The 25,301-nt window shown below is 37.3% G+C and overlaps 1 protein-coding gene across 3 annotated transcripts in view; it reads left to right on the plus strand.

Moving 5' to 3' along the window:
* The window catches only part of LOC105481110 (muscle associated receptor tyrosine kinase), a 135,809-nt gene that overhangs the window by 24,296 nt on the left and 86,212 nt on the right, over positions 1 to 25,301 (plus strand). For all 3 annotated transcript variants that reach the window (XM_071078143.1, XM_071078145.1, XM_071078144.1), the window contains exons 4-5: positions 358 to 485; positions 6,769 to 6,910. In XM_071078143.1, coding sequence (XP_070934244.1) covers positions 358 to 485; positions 6,769 to 6,910 — 270 coding nt within the window. The remainder of the gene's footprint in view (positions 1 to 357; positions 486 to 6,768; positions 6,911 to 25,301) is intronic.

A 25,301-nucleotide genomic window follows, 5' to 3' on the forward strand; every position in this document is an offset into this window, starting at 1 on the left:
ATGTCTATCAGTATGAGTTAAATAATGTCAAATTGCTATGGTGACAGCCTATGTTAATTGGCTTTTATTAACTATCTTTTAAAATACTGCTATGGTAACTTCACACTCTTAATATTTTTCATAAATTTGTGTTTTTCTAGTAAGATTCTAATAAAGCAGAGACAACCAAGTGTTTCTAAACTGATTTCTGTTTGATATCTACTGAAGAAAACTGTCTTAGCATTTGGTGAATTTTTTAATGTAACATACCTCAAATGATTCTTAAAACAGATATTTAGAAGTAAATTGAAAGTTAGAAACTCTAGGTTTAATAAAGCCATATTGCCTTATTTATTTTTAATTTTCATTTCTTTTTAGAACCTAAAATAACTCGTCCTCCCATAAATGTGAAAATAATAGAGGGATTAAAAGCAGTCCTACCATGTACTACAATGGGTAATCCCAAACCATCAGTGTCTTGGATAAAGGGAGACAGCCCTCTCAGGGTAAGTGGTTATGATATTAAAACATGTATATAAAATGTATTTTAAAATATAACATTTCTTTACATACTCAGTTACACACTTACAAACTTCTAATATAAAATAGTTTCCATGTACATTTTAACCAAATGTAAATATTTCTGTTTGCATATATGCAAACTGTATGGCATTTCATTTGGGTCTGACTAGGAAAAAAAAGAAATAGGAACCAATAATGTTAAAGATAGAACAAAGGGAAGCTCATCAGACTAACAGCAGATCTCTCGCCAGAAACTCTACAAGCCAGAAGGGATTGGGGGCCAATATTCAACATTCTTAAAGAAAAGAATTTTCAACCCAGAATTTCATATCCAGCCAAACTAAGCTTCATCACTGAAGGAGAAATAAAATCCTTTACAGACAAGCAAATGCTTAGAGATTTTGTCACCACCAGGCCTGCCCTACAACAGACCCTGAAGGAAGCACTAAACATGGAAAGGAACAACCGGTACCAGCCATTGTAAAAAATATGCCAAAATGTAAAGTCCATCGATGCTAGGAAGAAACTGCATCAACTAACGAACAAAATAATCAGCTAATATCATAATGACAGGATCAAGTTCACACATAACAATATTAACCTTAAATGTAAATGGATTAAATGGACCTATTAAAAGACACAGACTGGCAAACTGGATAAAGAGTCAAGACCCATCAGTTTGCTGTATTCAGGAGACCCATCTCACATGCAGAGACACACATGGGCCCAAAATAAAGGGATGGAGGAAGATCTACCAAGCAAATGGAAAACAAAAAAAAGCAGGGGTTGCAATCCTAGTCTCTGATAAAACAGACTTTAAACCATCAAAGATCAAAAGAGACAAAGAAGGCCATTACATAATGGTAAAGGGATCAATTCATCAGGAAGAGCTAACTATCCTAAATATATATGCACCCAATACAGGAGCAACCAGATTCATAAAGAAAGTCCTTAGAGACTTACAAAGAGACTTAGACTCCCATACAATAATAATGGGAGACTTTAAAACCCCACTGTCAACATTAGACAGATCAACGAGACAGAAAGTTAACAAGGATATCCAGGAATTGAACTCATCTCTGCAGCAAGTGGACCTAATAGACATCTACAGAACTCTCCACCCCAAATCAACAGAATATACATTCTTCTCAGCACCACATCACACTTATTCCAAAATTGACCACATAATTGGAAGTAAAGCACTCCTCAGCAAATGTACAAGAACAGAAATTATAACAAACTGTCTCTCAGACCACAGTGCAATCAAACTAGAACTCAGGACTAAGAAACTCAATCAAAACCACTCAACTACATGGAAACTGAATAACCTGCTCCTGAATGACTACTGGGTACATAACAAAATGAAGGCAGAAATAAAGATGTTCTTTGAAACCAATGAGAACAAAGACACAACATACCAGAATCTCTGGGACACATTTAAAGCAGTGTGTAGAGGGAAATTTATAGCACTAAATGCCCACAAGAGAAAGCAGGAAAGATCTAAAATTGATACCCTAACATCACAATTAAAAGAACTAGAGAAGCAAGAGCAAACACATTCAAAAGCTAGCAGAAGGCAAGAAATAACTAAGATAAGAGCAGAACTGAAGGAGATAGAGACACAAAAAACCCTCCAAAAAATCAATGAATCCAGGAGCTGGTTTTTTGAAAAGATCAACAAAATTGATAGACCACTAGCAAGACTAATAAAGAAGAAAAGAGAGAAAAATCAAACAGACACAATAAAAAATGATAAAGGGGATATCACCACCGACCCCACAGAAATACAAACTACCATCAGAGAATACTATAAACACCTCTACGCAAATAAACTAGAAAACCTGGAAGAAATGGATAATTTCCTGGACACTTACACTCTCCCAAGACTAAATCAGGAAGGAGTTGAATCCCTGAATAGACCAATAGCAGGCTCTGAAATTGAGGCAATAATTAATAGCCTACCAACCAAAAAAAGTCCAGGACCAGACGGATTCACAGTCGAATTCTACCAGAGGTAAAAGGAGAGCTGGTAGCATTCCTTCGGAAATGATTCCAAACAATAGAAAAAGAGGGAATCCTCCCTAACTCATTTTATGAGACCAACATCATCCTGATACCAAAGCTTGGCAGAGACACAACAAAAAAAAGAGAATTTTAGACCAATATCCCCAATGAACATCGATGCAAAAATCCTCAATAAAATACTGGCAAACTGAATCCAGCAGCACATCAAAAAGCTTATCCACCATGATCAAGTGGGCTTCATCCTGGGATGGAAGGCTCGTTCAACTTACGCAAATCAATAAACATAATCCAGCACATAAAGAGAACCAAAGACAAAAAGGATATAAACGTAATCCAGCATATAAACAGAACCAAAGACAAAAAGACAAAAACCACATGATTATCTCAATAGATGCAGAAAAGGCCTTTGACAAAATTCAACAGCCCTTCATGCTAAAAACTCTCAATAAATTCAGTATTGATGGAACGTATCTCAAAATAATAAGAGCTATTTATGATAAACCCGCAGCCAATATCATACTGAATGGGCAAAAACTGGAAGCATTCCCTTTGAAAACTGGCACAAGACAGGGATGCCCTCTCTCATCACTCCTATTCAACATAGTGCTGGAAGTTCTGGCTAGAGCAATCAGGCAAGAGAAAGAAATCAAGGGTATTCAGTTAGGAAAAAAAGAATTCAAACCGTCCCTGTTTACAGATGACATGACTGTATATTTAGAAAACCCTATTGTCTCAGCCCAAAATCTCCTTAAGCTGATAAGCAACTTCAGCAAAGTCTCAGGATACAAAATTAATGTGCAAAAATCACAAGCATTCTTATATACCAGTAACAGACAGACAGAGAGCCAAATCATGAATGAACTCCCATTCACAATAGCATCAAAGAGAATAAAATACCTAGGAATCCAACTAACAAGGGATGTAAAGGACCTCTTCAAGGAGAACTACAAACCACTGCTCAGTGAAATAAAAGAGGACACAAACAAATGGAAGAACATACCATGCTACCATGCTCATGGATAGGAAGAATCAATATTGTGAAAATGGCCATACTGACCAAAGTAATTTATAGATTCAATGCCATCCCCATTAAGCTACCAATGACTTTCTTCACAGAATTGCAAAAAACTGCTTTAAAGTTCATATGGAACCAAAAAGGACCCCGCATTGCCAAGGCAATCCTAAGCCAAAAGAACAAAGCTGGAGGCATCGTGCTACCTGACTTCAAACTATACTGCAAGGCTACCGTAACCAAAACAGCATGGTACTGGTACCAAAACAGAGATATAGACCAATGGAACAGAACAGAGCCCTCAGAAATAATACCACACATCTACAGCCATCTGATCTTTGACAAACCTGAGAGAAACAAGAAATGGGCAAAGGATTCCCTATTTAATAAATGGTGCTGGGAAAATTGGCTAGCCATAAGTAGAAAGCTGAAACTGGATCCTTTCCTTACTCCTTATACGAAAATTAATTCAAGATGGATTAGAGACTTAAATGTTAGACCTAAAGCCATAAAAACCCTAGAAGAAAACCTAGGTAATACCATTCAGGACATAGGCATGGGCAAGGACTTCATGTCTAAAACACCAAAAGCAATGGCATCAAAAGCCAAATTGATAAATGGAATCTAATTAAACTAAAGAGCTTCTGCACAGCAAAAGAAACTACCATCAGAGTAAACAGGCAACCTACAGAATGGGAGAAAAATTTTGCAATCTATTCATCTGACAAAGTGCTAATATCCAGAACCTACAAAGAACTCAAACAAATTTACAAGAAAAAAACAAACAACCTCATCAAAAAGTGGGCAAAGGATATGAACAGACACTTCTCAAAAGAAGACATTCATACAGCCAACAGACACATGAAAAAATGCTCATCATCACTCGCCATCAGAGAAATGCAAATCAAAACCACAATGAGATACCATCTCACGCCAGTTAGAATGGCAATCATTAAAAAATCAGGAAACAACAGGTGCTGGAGAGGATGTGGAGAAATAGGAACACTTTTACACTGTTGGTAGGACTGTAAACTAGTTCAACCATTATGGAAAACAGTATGGCGATTCCTCAAGGATCTAGAGCTAGAAGTACCATATGACCCAGCCATCCCATTACTGGGTATATACCCAAAGGATTATAAATCATGCTGCTATAAAGACACATGCACATGTATGTTCATTGTGGCACTATTCACAATAGCAAAGACTTGGAATCAACCCAAATGTCCATCAGTGACAGACTGGATTAAGAAAATGTGGCCCATATACACCATGGAATACTATGCAGCCATAAAAAAGGATGAGTTTGTGTCCTTTGTAGGGACATGGATGCAGCTGGAAACCATCATTCTCAGCAAACTATCACAAGAACAGAAAACCGAACACCGCATGTTCTCACTCATAGGTGGGAACTGAACAATGAGATCACTTGGACACCGGGGCCTATTGTGGGGAGGGGGAGAGGGAAAGGGGAGAGGGTTAGCATTAGGAGATATACCTAATGTAAATGACGAGTTAATGGGGCACACACCAATATGGCACACGTATACATATGTAACAAACCTGCACGTGGTGTGCATGTAACCTAGAACTTAAAGTATAATAATAAGAAAAAATAATGCATTAGTAGGGTATATGAGTCACAACCAATGAACTAATATTGATACATTATCATTAAATTTATAGTTTACATTTAAAAAAAAAGATAGAAAAGGAGGCAATGCAAAAGCAAACCTGGAATCACTTGTGTTTGTTGACTGGTTATGTCATTTATTTTTTTAATGTTGAATCTGAGACATAGGGGATGAAAAAGAGACACTAAAACCCAGGCTTTAGAACTGACAATTTCTGGAAGGAGGGATGGAGACAAGGTTCGTAAGAAAAGAAATGAGAGCTCTGGAGAGAAGTTAGGCGAAAAGACTCAAGATTCATACACAAATACCTTGGCAAATCCCTCCTGAGTCACGAAGAGTAGTCACACCTGTAATTCCAGCACTTCAGGATGCCAAGGCAGGCGGATCACCTGAGGTCGGGAGTTCAAGACCAGCCTGGCCAACATGGTGAAATCCTGTCTCTACTAAAAATACAAAAATTAGCTGGATGTGGTGGTGCGTGCCTATAATCCCAGCTACTCAGGAGGCTGAGGCAGAAGATTCACTTGAACCTGAGAGGCAGAGTTTGCAAGATCGCACCCTGCACTCTAGCCTGGGCAATAGAATGAGACTCCATTTCAAAAAAAAAAGTTATTATCTATATGCTTATTTTGTACTGCCTCTGTATCTTCTCCCCACATTTATTGATAAATTGTTATATGGCATCATTATTGTCTTTCCATCTTTGTATCACCTAAAAGATCACAGACTACGTTTCTCATTTAACAATGCATAGTGTATTTTATGGGGAATGCAAAGGTGTCACCATATGTCAATTAATTGAACTAAGGTATAAAATTATTCAGCTCTGCTTTATTTAAAATAAAATAAATATTGCTAATTTTTAATGATTATCTAATTATCTGGCTTTCCTTTTGTTATAAATCTTGGTGCATTTCCTACAATGACAAACAAGGGTGGTTGTACTTATGTTACTGAATTTAGGGTCCAAAACAGAAAAGACAGATGTAATATTTAAACTCTAGGGAGTAATTTTAGTATTTTGTGTGAAATTTTCTAGTATTTCAAAGGACATGTACTCTTCTAAAGACACCATCTAGGGTGCAAGGTAAACTTGATAGTTAAAAGTAATGCATTTATTTATTTTTATTTCAATAGTTTTTGGGGTACTAGTGGTTTTGGGTTACACGGATGAACTGTATAGTGGCCAAGTCTGAGATTTTAGTGCATCTATCACCCAAGTGCTGTACATTATACCCAGTATGTAGTTTTGTATGCCTCACCACCCCCTTCTGCAATATTTCCCCCTTCTAAAAGCAATGCTTTTAATCAGATTTAGCAGTGACTTTAGGGAAGTAAAATAAGCCTTTACATATATACTCATGTGATGAAAGAAAATAAAAATAAACTATACCTCATAGGACCCTGGTGAAGATTAACTTAGGTACTCCTGCACTATTTCATTTAATATTGTATGTTTTATATAATAAGTGCCCAATAAAGGTCAAAGTGATATCTTTGATGATAATAGTGATGACAATAAGTTGATGATATTTGGCAAATGCATCCTTGATAGACCCTTAAACATTTTTGAATTCACGTCCCTATCTCTGGCAGGAAAATTCCCGAACTGCAGTTCTTGAATCTGGGAGCTTGAGGATTCATAACGTACAAAAGGAAGATGCAGGACAGTATCGATGTGTGGCAAAAAACAGCCTTGGGACAGCATATTCAAAAGTGGTGAAGCTGGAAGTTGAGGGTAAGGAGCTGCATTTGTTCCACTCACAGTGTGACCAGGGGCCTCACTCTCTACTGTGAAGGCTGCACTTGGACTTGGGAGAGAATAGATGTGGGCAGCCCAGTTCCCTCAGTTGTTCCAGATATTAGGCCATAAGGTCAAGCCTATGATAACAGAATAGGAAAACTGAAAAAGAAAGAAATTTTCACTAGTATAAAAGGTCATATTCCATTGATTACTTACAATCACTGGTAATTTTTACCAAACAGACTAAATTTACTGTAACAGTAAAATAACAGAAATCCATTTTAGAATGTCTTCCTGGTTTGGACAATTCTTCCCTCATTTGCAAACTTGGGCACAACAATTTTAATCTTTTTCATCATACAGAGCAACTTTAAAAAGATGTGATAAGGGGGAAAAAGTAGCTATTTTCAGATAGTATTCTATCACAAAGCTTGAAAAAAAAAATAAAACAGTAACTCAAATTGTAAAGCCAAAAATAATCTCAGTTCTATGAGTTATGTTGTCAAAATAGTTTTTCTTCTCTTTCTAAAAATATTTTTTAATCAGCTAATTCAATAACTTGGTGTGAAAGGTCTTCACTGAGAAATCAGAATCCAAATAGGTCTAGGTGTTCTATTCACTTGTCAGTCGGGTCCTTCCTGACCTAAAATTGCACCACATTTTGCTTAAAAAGAACTACCAGCACACTTCTATTAGGTGAGTAAACTGAGTACACACCCTTCCTAGCTCTTCCTGTTGTATGCCAGAAAATTAACATCTTTGGCTCCTAGCTTTCTCACCTGTTAAGTGGGGTTTGCTCTATTTAATGAAGTTAGATGTTGATAGTGTTATTGAGGGTCCTTTGTGCACCCTCAATAAATGTTGGCTATAAGAATTATCATCTATTTTTCTGCTTTTCTTTTATCTGATTGATAAGTGTTAGAGTATCACATACCGGCACAAATTACAGTTCAATCAGGAAAAGACTTGAAGAGTTCTCCATATTTTGCTTTGATTCTATCCTACTTTCCTTAGGCCAAAATCTATCCTTTTCTGCATATTTCCTTCTCACTCATATAGTTTTCTATTAACCCCTTTAAGATTATTTTTATTTCCTTGCTGGACATTCCTGCCATTTCTTTAATGATCTCGTTTCCCACATTTGCCTGTAATTGAGGTAACATCTTTATTATGTCATTGGACCAATTGCTCATAAAACATTCATTAATTCCTCATGGAAAATAATGAGGTTGGTGGGAATAGTGGCTGTCAGAATATAAAAACACATTTTCAGCAAGTTGCTGTAATTTAGTATCTTCTAAATAATCAGTGCTGTTTAAAGCTCAGTATTAAACAACCAGTTGATGTGATTTATTCAGTAAAAACTAAATAAACCTACAAACCCACCCAGACACGCATTCAGACTCACTGAATATCTGTCTGCCTAGATCCAGTGTTTTCTTGTTCTGTCTAAGGAATGATGCAGAATTAATGCTATCCATTTGTATAAAATACCACAAAGAGTCTTTATCTTTAAGATATTAAAAATAAGACTTCTGTATTATCATATTTAATACTGATCATTTAGGTCAGTAGCTTCATAGATATTAAAACAACTTGCTTTACCTTGGACCTAGAGAAAATCATCACCGAACTCCATTAGTTGGAGTTATTATACAGTTTGGTTTTGTGTTACCATTTAATTTTGTATCATGCCTGTCAGTAGCACTGAATACTGCCTCTTTTTTCATAACCTTTAAATGGTCATGCTTAGTGCTTTAAAAGTTAAGATATGCTAGAGACTGTATTAAATTTGCTAGTACTGAGCGCTCATAATATCATTTAAAGTTACTCTAACTGTAGTTAATATGATGTTAGCACACATGTCTATTTCTACCCTCATCTTAGTCACTATTAAAATAGCCAAAATATGTGACATGCTTAGCACAATTGCTGGTACATAATAAGCATTTAATAAATGGAATCTACTATACTTTTTATGATTAAAATATAAAATTGTAATAAATTTGCTTTGGCGCTGAAAGCTCTGAAAGGTTGACTTCCACTTGAAGAAATAGTTGAGGTATTTTCATAAGATATAATGTAGACGTGACCTACTTAGAGGTAGGGCTACCTCAACATACAACTCAGAACAAGTTTTTAAAAAAAGCAACTGAGAGATGACTGGAAAAACCTCAAAAGTACATGCAGATGCCTGCTAGTTTGGCAATGATGAGGACTGAAGATGATGAGGCAGGGCCATGGTCAGTTGGGGCAGACGAGCATATATATGTATCAAGTCGTAACCCTGCAAATTAGTTATGTAATGGCTATATCGAATCAGAACTCTATGGTGCCATTTGATGCTGGGCTACACTTAACCCAGATGGGCATACAGGAAAAGATATGGTTTTGTCATTGATAACCTCTAATAAAGATAAACATACCAGGCCATGGATTGAGTACAATGTGGTAACTAAATCTTTGCTGTAACAAATGTGAAAGAAACACCCTACCACACAGAAGTAAAGCTCCCTTTCTAGGTTGCCATTCTCAGACTGCTGGATCTCTGCAATGGAAATGTAAAGGTATCCTATACTTTGGTCTTGCCTTAAAATGTTCAACCAGTGACATACAGAATTATTGATGGAACCATCTAACTCAAGCATTTGAAAGGATGTCCAATGGGAAGGCTAACATTTTAAAAGGTTCCATTGAGGCTAAATGTTTTATGTGGAGTATCTTGTTTAAAAGTATCACTAAAAGTCTGTAACAAGGGCCCTATATTCTGCCATTTTAGGAAACAGAGGAATAGAGAGGATAGCTAACTTACACAAGGCTGCACAGATAGCTATGTCTAAGAATTTGAGTAAGGCTGACTACTGTCTGTTCTATTAAAAAATGAGATAGTCCTATTTGACATTGTCAAGAGAAGTGTCTAGACGAAAACGAGGGGAAAAGCCAGAATTCTGCAAATGAAGAGGTTGGGAGCTGAAAAAAAAGAGACAGGAGGTATTGACAAATTTTTCGATAAATTTTTCAGACAAAGGGGAGGAGCCAAAAAAGGGAGCAGTAGCTGGAGCTATGTTTGGTGTATAGATCATGTTGCATTGCAAGATTTCTCTTTGAAAAAGATTGAAATGGTAAAAAATTAAATGTTAAAATATTAATGAGACTGAGCTCAGAGAGAAGGAAAATTCGAACATACATAAGAAAATATTCAAGGGAATGTGGTGCTGGAAAATGCACAAGGGTTGTATTTGGGGGCCAAGTAGAATGATAAACTGTATACAGAGGGTGACCACATGTTCCAGTTTTCCCAAGACAGTTCTGGTTTACACCTGTTGTCCTGGAATCATTATTAATAGAGTCTCTCTTTTACTTTCAGAAGTATCTAAGCTTCCACAATAAATTACATGGTCACTCTCCTTAGACAGGAAGACAGCATGTCCTCGTATTAGGAAGAAAGAAGAAGGGAGCTGTTTTCAGTATAAATTAGTTCATAAGTTTGGTGGATGGAATTTCAGAAAATTCTGTTCTTACGGTCTCTATTTCCTCTAGGAAGGAGAAATTAGGGTTATCTTTTGAAAACACTTTTGTTAAAGGGTCAGGGAAGGGGGTGGGGATGAGGTGAGTTCTAAAATAGCTGTGGGATGGGAGAGATGACTCACAAAGTAAACCAGGAAGGTAGGGCAGCATTAAAGTTTTAGTAGAGAGCAGGACCATGAATATGGAGTGGCATCAATCTGCATGGTTGCAGGGTTTTTCCTCCAGTGTTGCTCTGCTATACAGCTGTAAGTTCAGAAAATTGCAGAAAGCTAAATTCAAAGGCAAGACATAAGTGTTGGAGTTTTGTCAGGAAGGAAAATAGGGCAAAGGATTTAAGACTACTGCAAAAGAGAGATTGAAGCAATGAATCATGGAATCTTTAGGTACCAAATACACCTATAATTCCTCCCTCCCTCCCTCCCTTCCTCCCTTCCTCCCTTCCTCCCTTCCTTCCTTCCTTCCTTCCTTTGTTTTGAGACAAAGTCTCACTCTGTTGCTCAGGTTGGAGTGCAACGGCACAATCATAGCTTACTGTAGCCTCAAATTCCTAGGCTTAAGTTATTTTCCCACCTCAGCTTCTTGATTTCCTGGGGCTACAAGTGTGCACCACTGTGCCCAGGTATTTTATTTTATTTTATAGAGGGTCTTGCTATGTTGCCCAGGTTGGTCTCAAACTCCTCAAGCAATCCTCCAGCCTCGGTCTCCCAAAATGTTGGGATTACAGGCACGAGCTACCATGCCCAGCCACACCTATGATTTAATATCCAAATATGAAATATCCTCAGATTTGAGCCAAGGATTAAACACTATAGCTCCAGCAATATGACAGACAAGAAAATATGAAAATCTTTCTACTACAAACACCCAGAAATGCTGGGCTAGTTGTATAACTCGTAAGAATAAAATGTAAATCTCTGGAAGCTCAAAATGCACAGGAACTGCAAAAACTGTAAACTCAATGGGCTGGTTTCTTGTTGTTCTAAAGGTAATGGGACAGGTGCTCATCTCTATAAACTAGGAGATTGGTTTGAAGACCATTAAAAGGGATTAGTTTGAAAACCCTTAAACGGGCAGGAGACAGGGTTGTGGCCCATGTGAAATGGAGGTTAGCATTCAGACCCTTGTATAAAGCTGAGAACCACAAAAGTAGAAAGATGGGCTAGAAATTCCATCTACAGGCACAAAAACACAACAAAATGCCTTGTCTGTCTTTAGTCGTGAGGAAGAAAAAAACCAGGTCTTCTTAGGAGTGAATATTCAACACCTAGGACTATAGCTTTCATAGGCTTGATATTGACCTAATACTGTCAGCACTGCCTGGGAATTCTCAGCTGGAAAAATGAACATACAAACTGGTTTCAGGCTGGGCACAGTGGCTCACCCCTGTAATCACAGCACTTTGGGAGGCTGATGGCTTGAGCACTGGAGACCAACCTGGGCAACATGGCAAAACTCCGTCTCTACAAAAAATACAAAAATTAGCCAGGTGTGGTGGCACATGCCTGTAGTCTCAGCTACTTGGGAGCCTGAAGTGGGAGGATGGCTTGAGCTCAGGAGGTGGAGGCTGCAGTAAGCCAAGATCATGTCACTGTACTTCAGCCTGGTCAACAGAGTGAGACCCTGTCTCAAAAAAACAAAAAAGCAAAACAACAACAACAAAACCTACACATACACAAAACATTGGTTCCAGGCCAAAAAACCCACATACACACAAAACATTGGTTCCAGGCCAAAAATTTAACAAGAAAAAAAAGTTCAAAGAAGAAGCACTTTACCCAGGTTACACAGGCATTTCACTGAGGATGAGTTCACAATGCGAAATTGTCACACCTACGGAAAACAACCTACCTCAAGTGAGTGTTATCCAACGTAATATACAAAGAAAATTCAGTTAACCAAATAACATCATAGAAACTATAAAATAAGTATGCTTAAAGCAATTAAAAATACAAAAGGAGGAATAAGAAAAGCTGAAAATACATTAGGGCCAGGCACAGTGGCTCATGCCTGTAATCCCAGAAATTTGGGAAGCTAAGGCAGGCAGATTACTTGAGGTCAGGAGTCCAAGACCAGCCTGGCTAACATTGTGAAACCCCATCTCTACTAAAAATACAAAAATTAGCCAGGCATGGTGGTGCACACCTGTAATCCCAGCTACTCAGAAGGCTGAGACAAAAGGATCTCTTAAACCCAGGAGGCAGAGGTTGCAGTGAGCCAAGATTGTGCCACTACACTCCAGCCTGGGCAACAGAGTGAGACTTTGTCTAAAATAATAATAATAATAAATAATAAATAGGAAGACAGGCAGTTTTGAAAAATAATTAAATATAATTTTAACAAATACAAAATACAATTAAAATTAAAATTCAATGGATGAGTAATAGTATATTAGATAGACATAAAGAGATAATTCACCCATTAGAAATCAGCTCTTCAGAATTTAGAATTCAATACAGAAAGAGTTTGAAAGGATGGAAAAGATGAAATTGAATTTAAGAAATGATAAAAGATATATTACAGAAAGAGAAAATACAGAAAATATGAGAGGCAATACTCCAAAACATGGTGACTAAGAACTTTCCAGCATTGATGAAAGACTTAAATCTTCAAGTACATGAAGCACACCAAGTCCCAATCGGTAAAAGTGAAGAGCAGAGAAATAAACATTTCACACCCAGTCTAATCATAATGAAACATCAAAGACAAAGATATTATCTTAAAATATTGAAGACAGATTACTTATAAGGGACAACAATTAGGATAACAATAGAGTGTGGGGAAACTATCACTTTCATCTATCCTTACAATTTGGTAAAGCCCCGTGGAGGTTTACAAAAAATAAAAATCAAACTTTAAAATATGTATAGATTTGTCTCAGCAATTTAACTTCTGAAAATTTATCTAAAGGGATATTTGCACAAGTATATGTTCAAGATTATTTGTCACAAAGCTGCTTAGTAAAAAATTGTAAAGAACTTAAATTTGCATCAATAGGAGACCAACTAAATACGTGATGAAATTCCATCAGCCATTAAAAAGAATGAGATGTATTTATATACATTAACTTCTAAAATTACCATTTTGGATCTGCTTTCCATCTCTGAGCCTCAGCTTTCTCTTCTCTAAAATAGAGATAAAAGCAGAACCTACCTCTTAGGATGCTTGATTATTAAATAGTTAATATAGACACATAGTGTATACTACATAATTATTTGCTGTTTTATTATTTATTTCATGTATTTAATAAGTACTTGTATAGTGCTTACCATGTGCAAGATACTGTTCTAAATGCTTTGGAATATTAATTCATTACCAATATAATATGTTCATAAGTGAAAAAGGAAGTTAAAGAACAGTATATCTTATTATTATATTTTAGAGTACATGTATATCAAACTCTTAAATCATCATCTCTGCATAGAAAATTATATAGGGGTGCTGGGCATGGTGGCTCACACCTGTAATCCCAGCACTTTGGGAGGTTGAGGTAGGTGAATCATGAGGTTAGGAGTTCGAGACCAGCCTGGCCAACATGGTGAAACCCTATCTCTACTGAAAATACAAAAAATTAGCTGGGTGTGGTGGTGAACACCTGTAATTTCAGCTACTTGGGAAGCTAAGGCAGGAAAATCGCTCGAACCTGGGAGGCAGAGGTTGCAGTGAGCAGAGATTGTGCCACTGCACTCCAGCCCCAGCAACAGTGTGAGAAAAAAAAGAAAGAAAATTATATGGGTGTAACTTCTATTTTACACTTTATGTAGGTCTATACTTTTTGCATCTTTATAAAGAGATCTTTATAATTAGGAAGAATTAATACATGCATTCATGCTTTGGGAAAAAAACACTTCTTCCAAATATTATACTATTTTGATAAAGTAACATGAACCTTTTTGTTCATTAGTTTGATATTTTTGCAGTTCTGTTGCTCCATTGTGCTCCAGGACAAACTCAGAGATGGGAAAATTTTGTCAAAGGCAATTGATTCCTATGTTGATTAGGTTTTCACAACACTTGGATATTGGCTGAAGAATTTTGAAGGTGAAAGTCTATCAGGAGAACCAGCCCCCAATATTTCAACATAGATTCTTTTCTATTTTCCCTAAGTGTCAGCCAGTCTGAGAAATAAAAAGAAAGTACAAAGAGAGAAATTTTACAGCTGGGCCTCTGGGGGTATCATCACATATTGGTAGGACCGTGATGGTGACCCTGAGCCACAAAACCAGCAAGTTTTAATTAGGGATTTTAAAAGGGGAGGGGGTGTACAAACAGAGAGTAGGTCATAAGGATCACATGCTTCAAGGGCAATAAAGATCACAAGGCAAGACAAAATTAGAATTACTGATGAGCATCTATGTCCCACTGTGCACACATTGTTTTGATAAATATCTTAACAGGAAACAGGGTTCGAGAGCAGACAACTGGTCTAACTAGAATGTACCAGGCCGGAATTTCCCAATCCTAGTAAGCCTGAGGGTACTGCAGGAGACCAGGGCGTATTTCAGTCCTTATCTCAACCGCATGAGACAGACACTCCCAGAGCAGCCATCTATAGACCTACCCCCAGGAATGCATTCCTTCCCCAGGGCTATTCCTTGCTGCGAAAAGAATTCAGTGATATTTCTCGTACTCACACATCTGTCTATAGGTTTTCTGCGAGCAGAAAAATATGTCTCTATCTGCCCGACCCCGCAGGCAGTCAGACCTTATAGTTATCTTTCCTTGTTCCCTGAAAATTGCGTTATTCTGTCCTTTTTCAGGGTGCACTGATTTCATATTGTTCAAACACATATATTTTACAATCAATTTGTACAGTTAATGCAATCATCAAAGGGTCCTGAGGTGACATACATCCTCAGTTTATGAAGATGATGGGATTAAGAGATTAAAGTAAGATGGGTGTAAGAAATTATAAAAGTATTAATTTTGGGAACTGATAAATGTCCATGAAATCTTCACAATGTATGTTCTTTTGCCGTGGTTCCAGCTGGTCCCTCCGTTTGGGGTCCCTGACTTCCCGCAACAGAGGTCCTGATGAACAGGATGTGGAACATACCATTTCCTTTGGGAAGGAATCAATCCTTAAAGCTGCTAAGCTTGAGACCTACAAGAGGAAGTTGGCAGAGCTACCTAGATAGAGGAAGTCAAGGGGGTCAGAGAACAGCAGCCGCTTATGAAGTCTCCACCCAGCTGACTCTTCTTTTCTATGTATAGGTGGAAACCTGAAATTTATGATTTTATAGTCTGGAATGGTTTGGAGGATCCAGCACAAAAGTTTTGTTAGGATTCTGATTTCTCAGTGAACATTTTCCACACTTTGTTGGGTGTTACTGACTTACAGCATAAAGGGAAAAGTAAAACAAAGGTAAGCTCCTACAGGAAAGGGAAGCACCGCTAGGTAATAACTATTTAGGTATACTGATTTAACATTGACAGGGAAGCCTCTGTTTTTTCCCAGATGCCACAGTCATCTGGCATGTAGAAAAAAGTTTTCAATCTTACAACTGTGGAGGCTCTTCTAGGAAGGTTAAGCCCTGTCTCAGGCCCCTGTGTGCCACAGGGCTCTAGGAGAGGATTCATGGCAGGATGTGACCAGGGAACATCTTATTGTCTGATGTCACCAGAGAAATCTACATATCATATTTCATGCATTCTAAGATGTTCATTTTTTCATATTTTGGCATATCTGGGTTGCATGTCAGTCATTAATCCCTTATAATCACAATTTTAGTTTCTTTGTTGCATATTTTAAAATCTCTGAAATTGAAATTTGTCTTACAGGTGCTAAAGGCATTCACACCCAGTTTGTGGCTTCTGCCCTCCAGCTAAGATCATTCCTTAGCTGTCCCCAAATATGAGAATGAATATACAGTGATAAAACAAAAATAAATCAGCCATCTTGGCTCATAAAGCTTAATTTTTAACTAGAAATTTTCCTTCTGCTTGAAATAATTTTATTAGTTCCTCACAGAAATGAAAGCATTATTTTCAGTGGGATGATTCCAGCTAGCCTTTTTCCCTCAAAACCTTTTATTTGCTGCCTATTCATTTTATTAGGTTGAAATAGAGACTAAGTGACTTTTCAGGGCCATATAGAGGAAATTCTCTTTTAAGAGACAGTTTTGTCTGCTTTTCTAATCCACTTCACATTCTGCTTTAGGTATGGTGTGTAGTCAAAGAGTGATCTATATTTTTTTATATATCTGAAATTATTTTCTCCTGAGTACCTCTAAAGGCCAGGAAGACAGATACTCAGGGGCAGAGGGATATGGCACTGGAACATGCTGATTTGAATGGCAGGGCTGGAATTTTCAATGAGGGTTTGCTATCGTGATTGCTTGGGACAACTTTTGAAATTCTGATTTTACTTCCCTGTTTTGACCAGTGGCATATGCTCCCTTTAAAATGCTAGACCAGAGGGCCAACCATAGTGGCTCACACCTGTAATCCCGGCACTTTGGGAGGTCGAGGTAGGTGGATCACTCGAGGCCAGGAGTTGAAGACCAGCCTGGGCAACATGGTGAAGCCATGGCTCTACTTAAAATACAAAAATTAGCCAGGCATGGTGGTGGACACCCGTAATCCCAGCTACTCGGGAGGCTGAGGCAGGAGAACTGCTTGAGCCTGGGAGGCGGAGGTTGCAGTGAGCTGAGATGGAGCCACTGAACTTCAGCCTGGGCGACAGAGTGAGACCCTGTCTCAAAGAAAGAGAGAGAGAGAGAGAGAGAGAAAGAATATTAGTTCCTCTGACCAGTGCAGGGCCTCATGCCTATAATCCCAATACATTGGAAGGCCAAGGTGGGTGAATCACTTGAATCCAGGAGTTGGAGTCAAGCCTGGGTGACATGGCAAAAACTCATCTCTACAATAAAATAAAATAAAATAAAATAAAATAAAATAAAATAAAATAAAATAAAATAAAATAAAATAAAATAAAATAAATAAAATAAAATAAAATAAAATAAAATAAAATAAAATAAAATACCAGACCATAGAAATCAAATCTTTTAAGGTGATAACATAATTATTGTTTTTTATAGCTGGGGGGTGTCTTTGTTATAAGTTTTTTAATCATTGCAAAAGACTCATTTACAATTTACAAATATCTAATTTTCTTTTTTCCCCTCACATTCTTTGCCTTAACTATGATTTTTAAAAATGCACTTATTTATTTGAGGCTGAATGTGGCTCTTACTACATTCTGTGACTATCACATTCAGATAAATACTGCTTTGTGTATAGAAACTGGCTGAATGTAGAGTACTTGAGACCCAAATTAAAATAGATGGATGCTGGAGTGTATCAAGCTCTTGTTGATTGCATTTTCTATTATTATCTTGTTTACCCTTGAAGCTTTAAGCCATTAAGGAAAACATTGGGCAGAAGCTGGAATCAAGAGAGGACTGTCAGTCGGCAATTGCTGGTGGGAAGAGGTGTCTTGGCACAAATACAAAACTGCAAATAAAAGCCAGGCAGGGTCTAGAAGCAGAACAAAAAGAACAGAGTCCTTCTAGGTACAGGGTCATTGTAGGGTTCCCTAATGTTTAAATGCGTCCTTATTTCCTCAGGACTTTGAAAAGCAGCCTCCTGTCAAAACACGGAGAGGCATTTTGGGGAGTGACAAGGGAATGCAAGTCATATGGAGAATTTAAGTGTCTTCAGTGCATGAGTCTCCATCACTTGTCAGGACACCTGAGTGCTGCCAGCCCAATTTCTTTGCAGTCTGGAAGGCTGCACTATGTACCCTTAAGGCCAACAAAATCTATTCAGAAGCTTTTATCTGAAGATATTTTTGCAGACATATGAAATGGGTAAGACAAGTAGAATTCCAAAAGATGAAAATAAATAATAATCTCTATCTATCTATTTATCTATCTATCATGTCACAGAAGCAGATGTCAATAGATGTAACTATAAAAGATCAGCATTGTCTTCAAAATTTTAGACTTCTGGCTGTCTTCTTTCCTAGAGATCAAATTTACTTGTTGCATCTACAAAAGTGGAAGCAATCATGTAATGTTTATACCACATTTGATTTGCTTTTTCCTTTGTTTATGCTGCAGCTCTTAATATCACAAATGCCACAGAGAGAGGTATTTAAAACCCCACGGTGTGCTGTGCTCTCAGTGATTGCAGTTTTAATAAAATTTGCAGTGGTCCTGTTCCCGGCATCAATCCTACTTGTTTGATGCCACTAACAGGTTTGATTTGCTGTCATGAGTACATTGTGCATTTAAAAACCAAACAAAAGAAAAAATCACAAACCTCTGATATCCCTGGAGGCTATCATGGGGAAAATTAAATCTGCATGATTTAAGAGGATGCATGTTCTAAAAGAGGAGCTTGACCCATTGATTTTGACTTTAGGGGATATTATGGTATATTATGGTATGGTTTCCTCAAAAAAGTTCTATAAGGCTTTCAGAGAAGAATGGTTAAGAGGTCCTTTGGTTGAACAGTTGTCACTACATTTCTCTAAGAAAAAGTCACTTGTATAATAATGGTAGCACTGAATAGATAACACATAATGCTTCAAGTCAACAGATAGTTAAGCCCTCTTAAATTACAGTGTTGAAGAAAATGTACTTCAAAATAATTAAATTCTTTAGTATAATGTTGACATTATATTATTTGAAATGAAAAGTTGTTGTGACCTGAAATATGCATACTCTAATTGGAGCGAGTTTTTAATGTAATTTTTCAGATATTAAAATGAGATGTGTAAGTTCAAGCATACATACACAGTAAGGGAAAATTTCTTTCTCTTTAGTGCATTAGTTCATCCAACAAAGATGCACGGAGCAATGTTCCAGGTGCAACATGAGATAGAGAAGGCCATGCCTCCACTGGGCTTAATTTTAAAATGTGACTATTTTGATTCATGCAAAGATATCAAGGAAAGCTATTAGAATTCTATGGCAATGTGGAGTTCAAATAATTTTACATTCAGTTATTTCCTTCAGATATCAAATATATGACTCTGACATTGTAATTACTATATTTATTTCCATGAATAACAAGCTATACAAGGCATTATTTTTGGAAAGGACTTAATATAGTGGTTAATAACACGGGTGGTAGGCTCTCAAGAAAACTGCATGGGCTCTAGAGTCTCAGGTAAACTTCTTGAGTCCAAATCCTGGTTCTACCACCTGTCACATGTGTGACTTCCAGTAGATTACTTGTCTCTTTGTGCTTCAGTTTCCCCACTGGTAAAATTAGTTTAATAATACCATCTACATCATAAATTGAAGAATGTAGAAGTAGACAATATATTTATAGCTTTTATAAGAGTGACTGACACAGAGTAAACACCCAAATAGAAATGATCAATGTTAGTTCTAGAGCTAATATAACTTCTGTGCAACAGAAGCAGTGATTTAAACACTGGTACAGACATTTATAGCTACCTTTTCAATGTGTCACCTTTATCTCTGAGGTGGAAGCAATAAAGTCCAATGGCAAAAACTAAATTTTTATTTTAAATAGTTTATTTGTATTAATTGTGGTTCTAGCAAAAGAATAATAACCAACTTTAAATCTGCAAGGAGACCCCAAAGTCATATGGTTCAATTCCTTAGTTTGTAGATAAAGAAATTTGAGACTAGGGGCAGTGGCTCACACCTGAATGCCAACCCTTTGGGAGGCTGAGGCAGGAGGATTGCTTGAAGCCAGGAGTTCGAGGCCAGCCTGGGAAACATAGTGAGATTCCCTCTCTACAAAAAATATTTATTAAAAAATATTTTTAAAAAATATTTATTAAAAAATATTTTTAAAAAATAAATTTGAGACCAGAAACATCTTTTATTTTATAGATAAAGACACTTGAGACCAAACAAATTGTGACTCTGCCCAGGTTGGCAAAGGAACTTGAGTGTCTTATTCCTAGTCCAGGACATGTTCCACTACCTATTCCGATTCTTTCCTCTTTTTAATATTTGTGTTGTGTAGATAATACTCTGCAGAGTTCACATGCTTTAGTATCAGACAGACCTGGGTGTTAATCCTGACTGCACTGCTTACCAGTTATGTGAGGTAGGATAATTGACTTGACCACTGCAAGTCTATTTCCTCATTTGTGAAATGGGGGCTAATATTTTCTAGAACATGGGGTTCTTAAAATGGACTCAGATAGCATATTCACAGTGTCCATGCAGTAGCTCTTTGATAAGTATTTGCTACTGTTGGTATTATTGTCTGTTGTTTACATTGTTATAAAGCTGGATGACATCTATCCAGAGAATACTGCTAGTCAAGCTTCTCAAATTTCATAAATAGAATGTCAACATTAACAACTGCTCATCTGGTCTCCAAAGAACATAAATCTACTTTCAATCAGTAATGCTTTGTACCTGCATTCTTGTTACTTGTTAGAGATTATAACTTTGGTGTGGCTTCACCGTGACAAGTGATGAAGGGAAGCTTATCTAAGAAGCTGTGTAAAGAGAGATGCCTTTAATGGCTAATAGGAGAGAGGCTATTTGGAGTCAATCTGTTTAAAAAAAAATAGTACAACAACATAAAAGAGAAGGTGGCCTTCGTGTGTATCCTGAGCTTATATCATATTTTATTCACTACAGAAATAGATATTTGCCAAAAATCTTGTTGAAAATATTGATCCATTCTGGCACTCACTGCTCCCAAGTAAATCCCAAGTGAGAAATCACTTTAAAAATGTAGTGCCTGGCTGCAACTCTGCGAACAATGGCTGCAGAGGAGCTTCCTGCCAGCCTGGGGAAGCCATAGCCTGTGCCTGATCAGTCCCTTTTTAGGAACTAAGGTTGACTTGATGGAGCCAGTGTTGGCAAAGGTCTCCGAGGAAAACTGACCTGGATTTATACAAGGTCCATCCTCGCAGGTGGTAAGGGGGGGTCACTTTCCTGGCAGGCCAAGATCCTTGAGATGTTTTGAAAATTTCAAGGAGAAAGGAATGAGGCCAAAATGTATAGACACTGCAGATGAAATTTTATGGAGAGATTTCCTTGGACTTACATCCTTAGCCTCAGCACAGCAAATTACTAGAAACTTGTAGAAGATTAAGCTGAGATTTCTTATAGAGACCTCCAGTGGAACAAACTTAAAGAAGGCCGATATGGTTAACATTCTTAATGCACCTGTGTAAAGAACCAGGCTAAATCTAATAAGGCCATACTCAGTTTGTCACCAAGAATCTTTGAGGTTCTTTTTAATCAAAAGTGGGCAGACTATAAGGAAAATTTTGTGCTTAAATGGAAAACTGTGTGTTGTCATTCTAGAGCACACCTGTGTTGTCTTATTCCAATTCTGTGGGAGCTGTTTTACAGCTTTATAAATTGTACATAACTGGCAGCAATGCTAGATTGTTCTTGTCCATAGACACGCAAATGAATTCTGTCCAGTGGAAAAACAACCAAAAAACCCAATTTGGCTCTGTTTGCACGGTCATTTTAATATTCCCGATCTATAAATGTGTCTGTCCTTGGGATTCTCCTTTCACCTCGTTACAACACTTCACTGGTTTCCTTGTGAATGAGTTAAATAAAACCTTTAACTCATGCTTATTCTGAAAAAAAAAAATTAGTGCCTGGGTGGGGGAGAAGGGTTTCCCCTGAGAAACTGACATTTTATCCCTTCTTATAGTAAGTACTGTGTACTTAATTTTCTTTTACTTTGTTTTTTGCTCTGCCTGGCATGTATCTTAGAATCCAGTTTGAAGCTTAGTCATAGTATCTGTTACACCAAACCATCCAGAGGTTTTCTCCCTGATCCTAATATATTGTTATTCATTTAATTTATGGCCATATCAATTATACCCTCCTTAAAACCTCTGTGGAAAGAGAACGAAATAACTAAGTTGATGGATTCATGGAACTTCTCCAAGTGGTTCTCAAACGCCAGTGCACATCAGAAGCATCTGGAGATCTTACTAACTGACAGCTTCAGGATGCATTCCCCAGTTATTCATATTTGATAGGTTTATGTTAGTGCTTTTTAATAACACCCCAAATGATCCTTAATGCAGTGACCCATGAACCACATTTTGAAAAACATTGACTTCAGGTTTTCTACTTAGAAGGTCTTTATTCCAGATGAATCTAAACAATTCAAAGAGAAAGCTTATCTGCAAATAGTAAGATATAAATGCTAGAATAGCTTCAAATTCACCCATCTGTGGAAGGCCTATTATGTTCTATGCAATGAGGTAACTCTTAAGGATACAGAGAAAAAATAAGGCGTAGTTTATTTCTTGAAAAGTATTCAAATCCGGTGAGGAAGATGGATACGCAAACAGGCAAAGTGCAATATATTTACAATGATAGAATTTTGTGTAGGGTTATACACACAAGACAGAGGAGATAGGGAAAGGTCAGGGAAAGCTTCAGAGAGGTGAGGGCCAACAGGGCTTTGATTGACGAAGAGTGAGGAGCTCTTGGTGAGGATCATATCACACTGAGGGAGGAAAAAGAAAATAGAGGAAAAATTTCAGATTTACCAGGCAAGCACAGCCTGACACTGACTCATAACCAGGGAGTAAAAGAAGGATTAGAGAGTTTGGGACAGTATGTATTAGTGGTGCTATAAAAACAGAATAAACTGTGATTTGATTCACAGGCTAACATGGAGATCATCTTCTTTGGTATCTCCTCTTGCATTTTTTTTTTTTTTCGAGACAGAGTCTCTCTCTGTCGTCCAGGCTGAAGTGCGGTGGCACAATCTCTGCTCACTACAACCTCTGCCTCCCAAGTTCAAGCAATTCTCATGCTTCAGCCTCCTGAGTAGCTGGGATTACAGGCATGTACCACCATGCCTGGCTAATTCTTGTATTTTTAGTGGAGATGGGGCTTCACCATGTTGTCCAGGCTGCTCTCAAGCTCCTGAATTCAAGTGATCCACCTGCCTCAGTCTTCCAAAGTGCTAGGATTACAGGTGTGAGCCACTGTGGCTAGCCCTCTCTTAGACATAATTTTTAAATGGGTAGATACCTAACTTCCTGACAACGTGGGAACCTATGGTTTGGAAGCATATGGCCTTATCTGGCATCCAGAATTCTATCTTAAAGCCCACAGAAATGTTCTCAACCCAAGCCACTTTAGGCAACCAGGATACTGTGGTATGATTTAAGATTAAGTTTATGGCTTCTATTTATTTTTCCAACTAAAATTTCCGGTTAGCTAAAACAAAAATCTTGTTCTTAATAGACCTCAGCTCGTTTAACGCATGTCAGAGTGCAGGCATCTTGCTGAGCTTAGATCAAAAAAGTTATTTAAAAGTAAACTAAGATGTTGATAAAAGTACCATGGCTATATAGGATGCTAGCATTAGGGGAAGTTGGGTGAACAGTACATGTTCACCTTTTATACTGTCTTTGCAACTTTTATAGTTATAAAAAATCTTTTATACTGTCTTTGCAACTCTTTGTAAATCTAAAATTATTTCAAAATAAAAACGTTTCAAAAAGGTAAACTAAGAAATACTTCTTTGTCATGGTGATTAAGCAATTTAGCATCTCCTCCCATCAAAAACAGAAAATGAACTTTCTTTAAGAAGAAAAAAGTGAATCAGGAATGAAGTCGCATATTTTATTGGCTGATGATTAAACTTCTAATATATTTTCAGAACCAGTTTAACAAAAGTGCAGTTGCTCTATATACGTCTAAGACTGAAACAAAAACAAGGAAACTTTGTGTAGCTCTCGTCTGATTTACATGGTAAATATTTCTTGCTCATACTCATCATTCACCATCCATTTTACAAGTGAGAAAAACGTTACCATCTCAAAGGCCACAGAAATGTTCCCAACCCAAGCCATGGGAGGGAATCATATCATTGAGGCAGGCAGCCCTTATTTTGTCCTGGAGAAGAGACTCATTGTATTTGAGGATGATGTTTAAGTTTTCTAAAGGAGCTTGCCTTCTGACTCCTTCAGAGATGGAGCCACAGTGGGTGAACCTCTTCAGGCATTGCCCTGCTTCAAAGCAGACAGAAATGTAAACAGTGGCAGTACACCAGGATCGGGTTTCTTTGCTTTAGCTACCAAGAGTCAGGAAAGAGAAACCAGGTATTTATTTAGGTTTGTCATTATTGCTAGGTTTTCTTTTAATGATAAGAGGTGAAAAGAAGTATCTGTTCAGAAACAAAGTATCACAGAGCCTCAATAGGATTACTTTTTCAACCACCCCTGGGCCACGTGTTTTTTTAAGTCAAAAATAAAAACAATTTGACCCATTTTGTTCTTTGTAGTCGTTGCCTTCTAACAGGCATCTCCAACTCAGTTATTCTTAAAATATGCTGCTAGATGAGACAAATAATCTATTTAAGAACAGATTCAAATAATCTATATAGATTAACATCTATGTTTTAATAACAGGGTCTAAATAATAAATTTCGCTCTCCACAGAGTGATTTCTGTCTCTCAAATAATTCAGTTTATGAAAGGAGTTAAGGGTGTGCTTTTTAACACCTGGAAAAGGGTACTTAACATGATCAATATTTAGGATGTAGCCAGCTAAAGCAGATTGACATTACAAAATAAAATAAAGCCTTCTCCCTTTGAAGTCAGTTAAAGGAACAGCTTTCATGACTCAGAAAGATATCCTAGAGATCTAAGAAGCTCTGGAGAAAGAAAAAGAACTAGAAGACTTGGCTTCAAAATTTACCTCTAGTACTTCCCAGTTATGAGTTAGCTGCTATATTAATTAATTGCTTTATATAAATCATGTCATTTAATCTTCTCCACATTTCTATGAGTTGGAAGTTAATAACTACGTTTTCTGGATAAAAAACCTGAAGTTCAGAGAAGTTGAACAACAACTCAGAAAAAACAGCTAGTGAGAGTGAAGTGAGGACCCAAGTCTACCACCTGCATTGCTGTTAGGGTATT

Source organism: Macaca nemestrina, chromosome 14, assembly GCF_043159975.1.
Source record: "Macaca nemestrina isolate mMacNem1 chromosome 14, mMacNem.hap1, whole genome shotgun sequence".
NCBI lineage: Eukaryota > Metazoa > Chordata > Mammalia > Primates > Cercopithecidae > Macaca > Macaca nemestrina.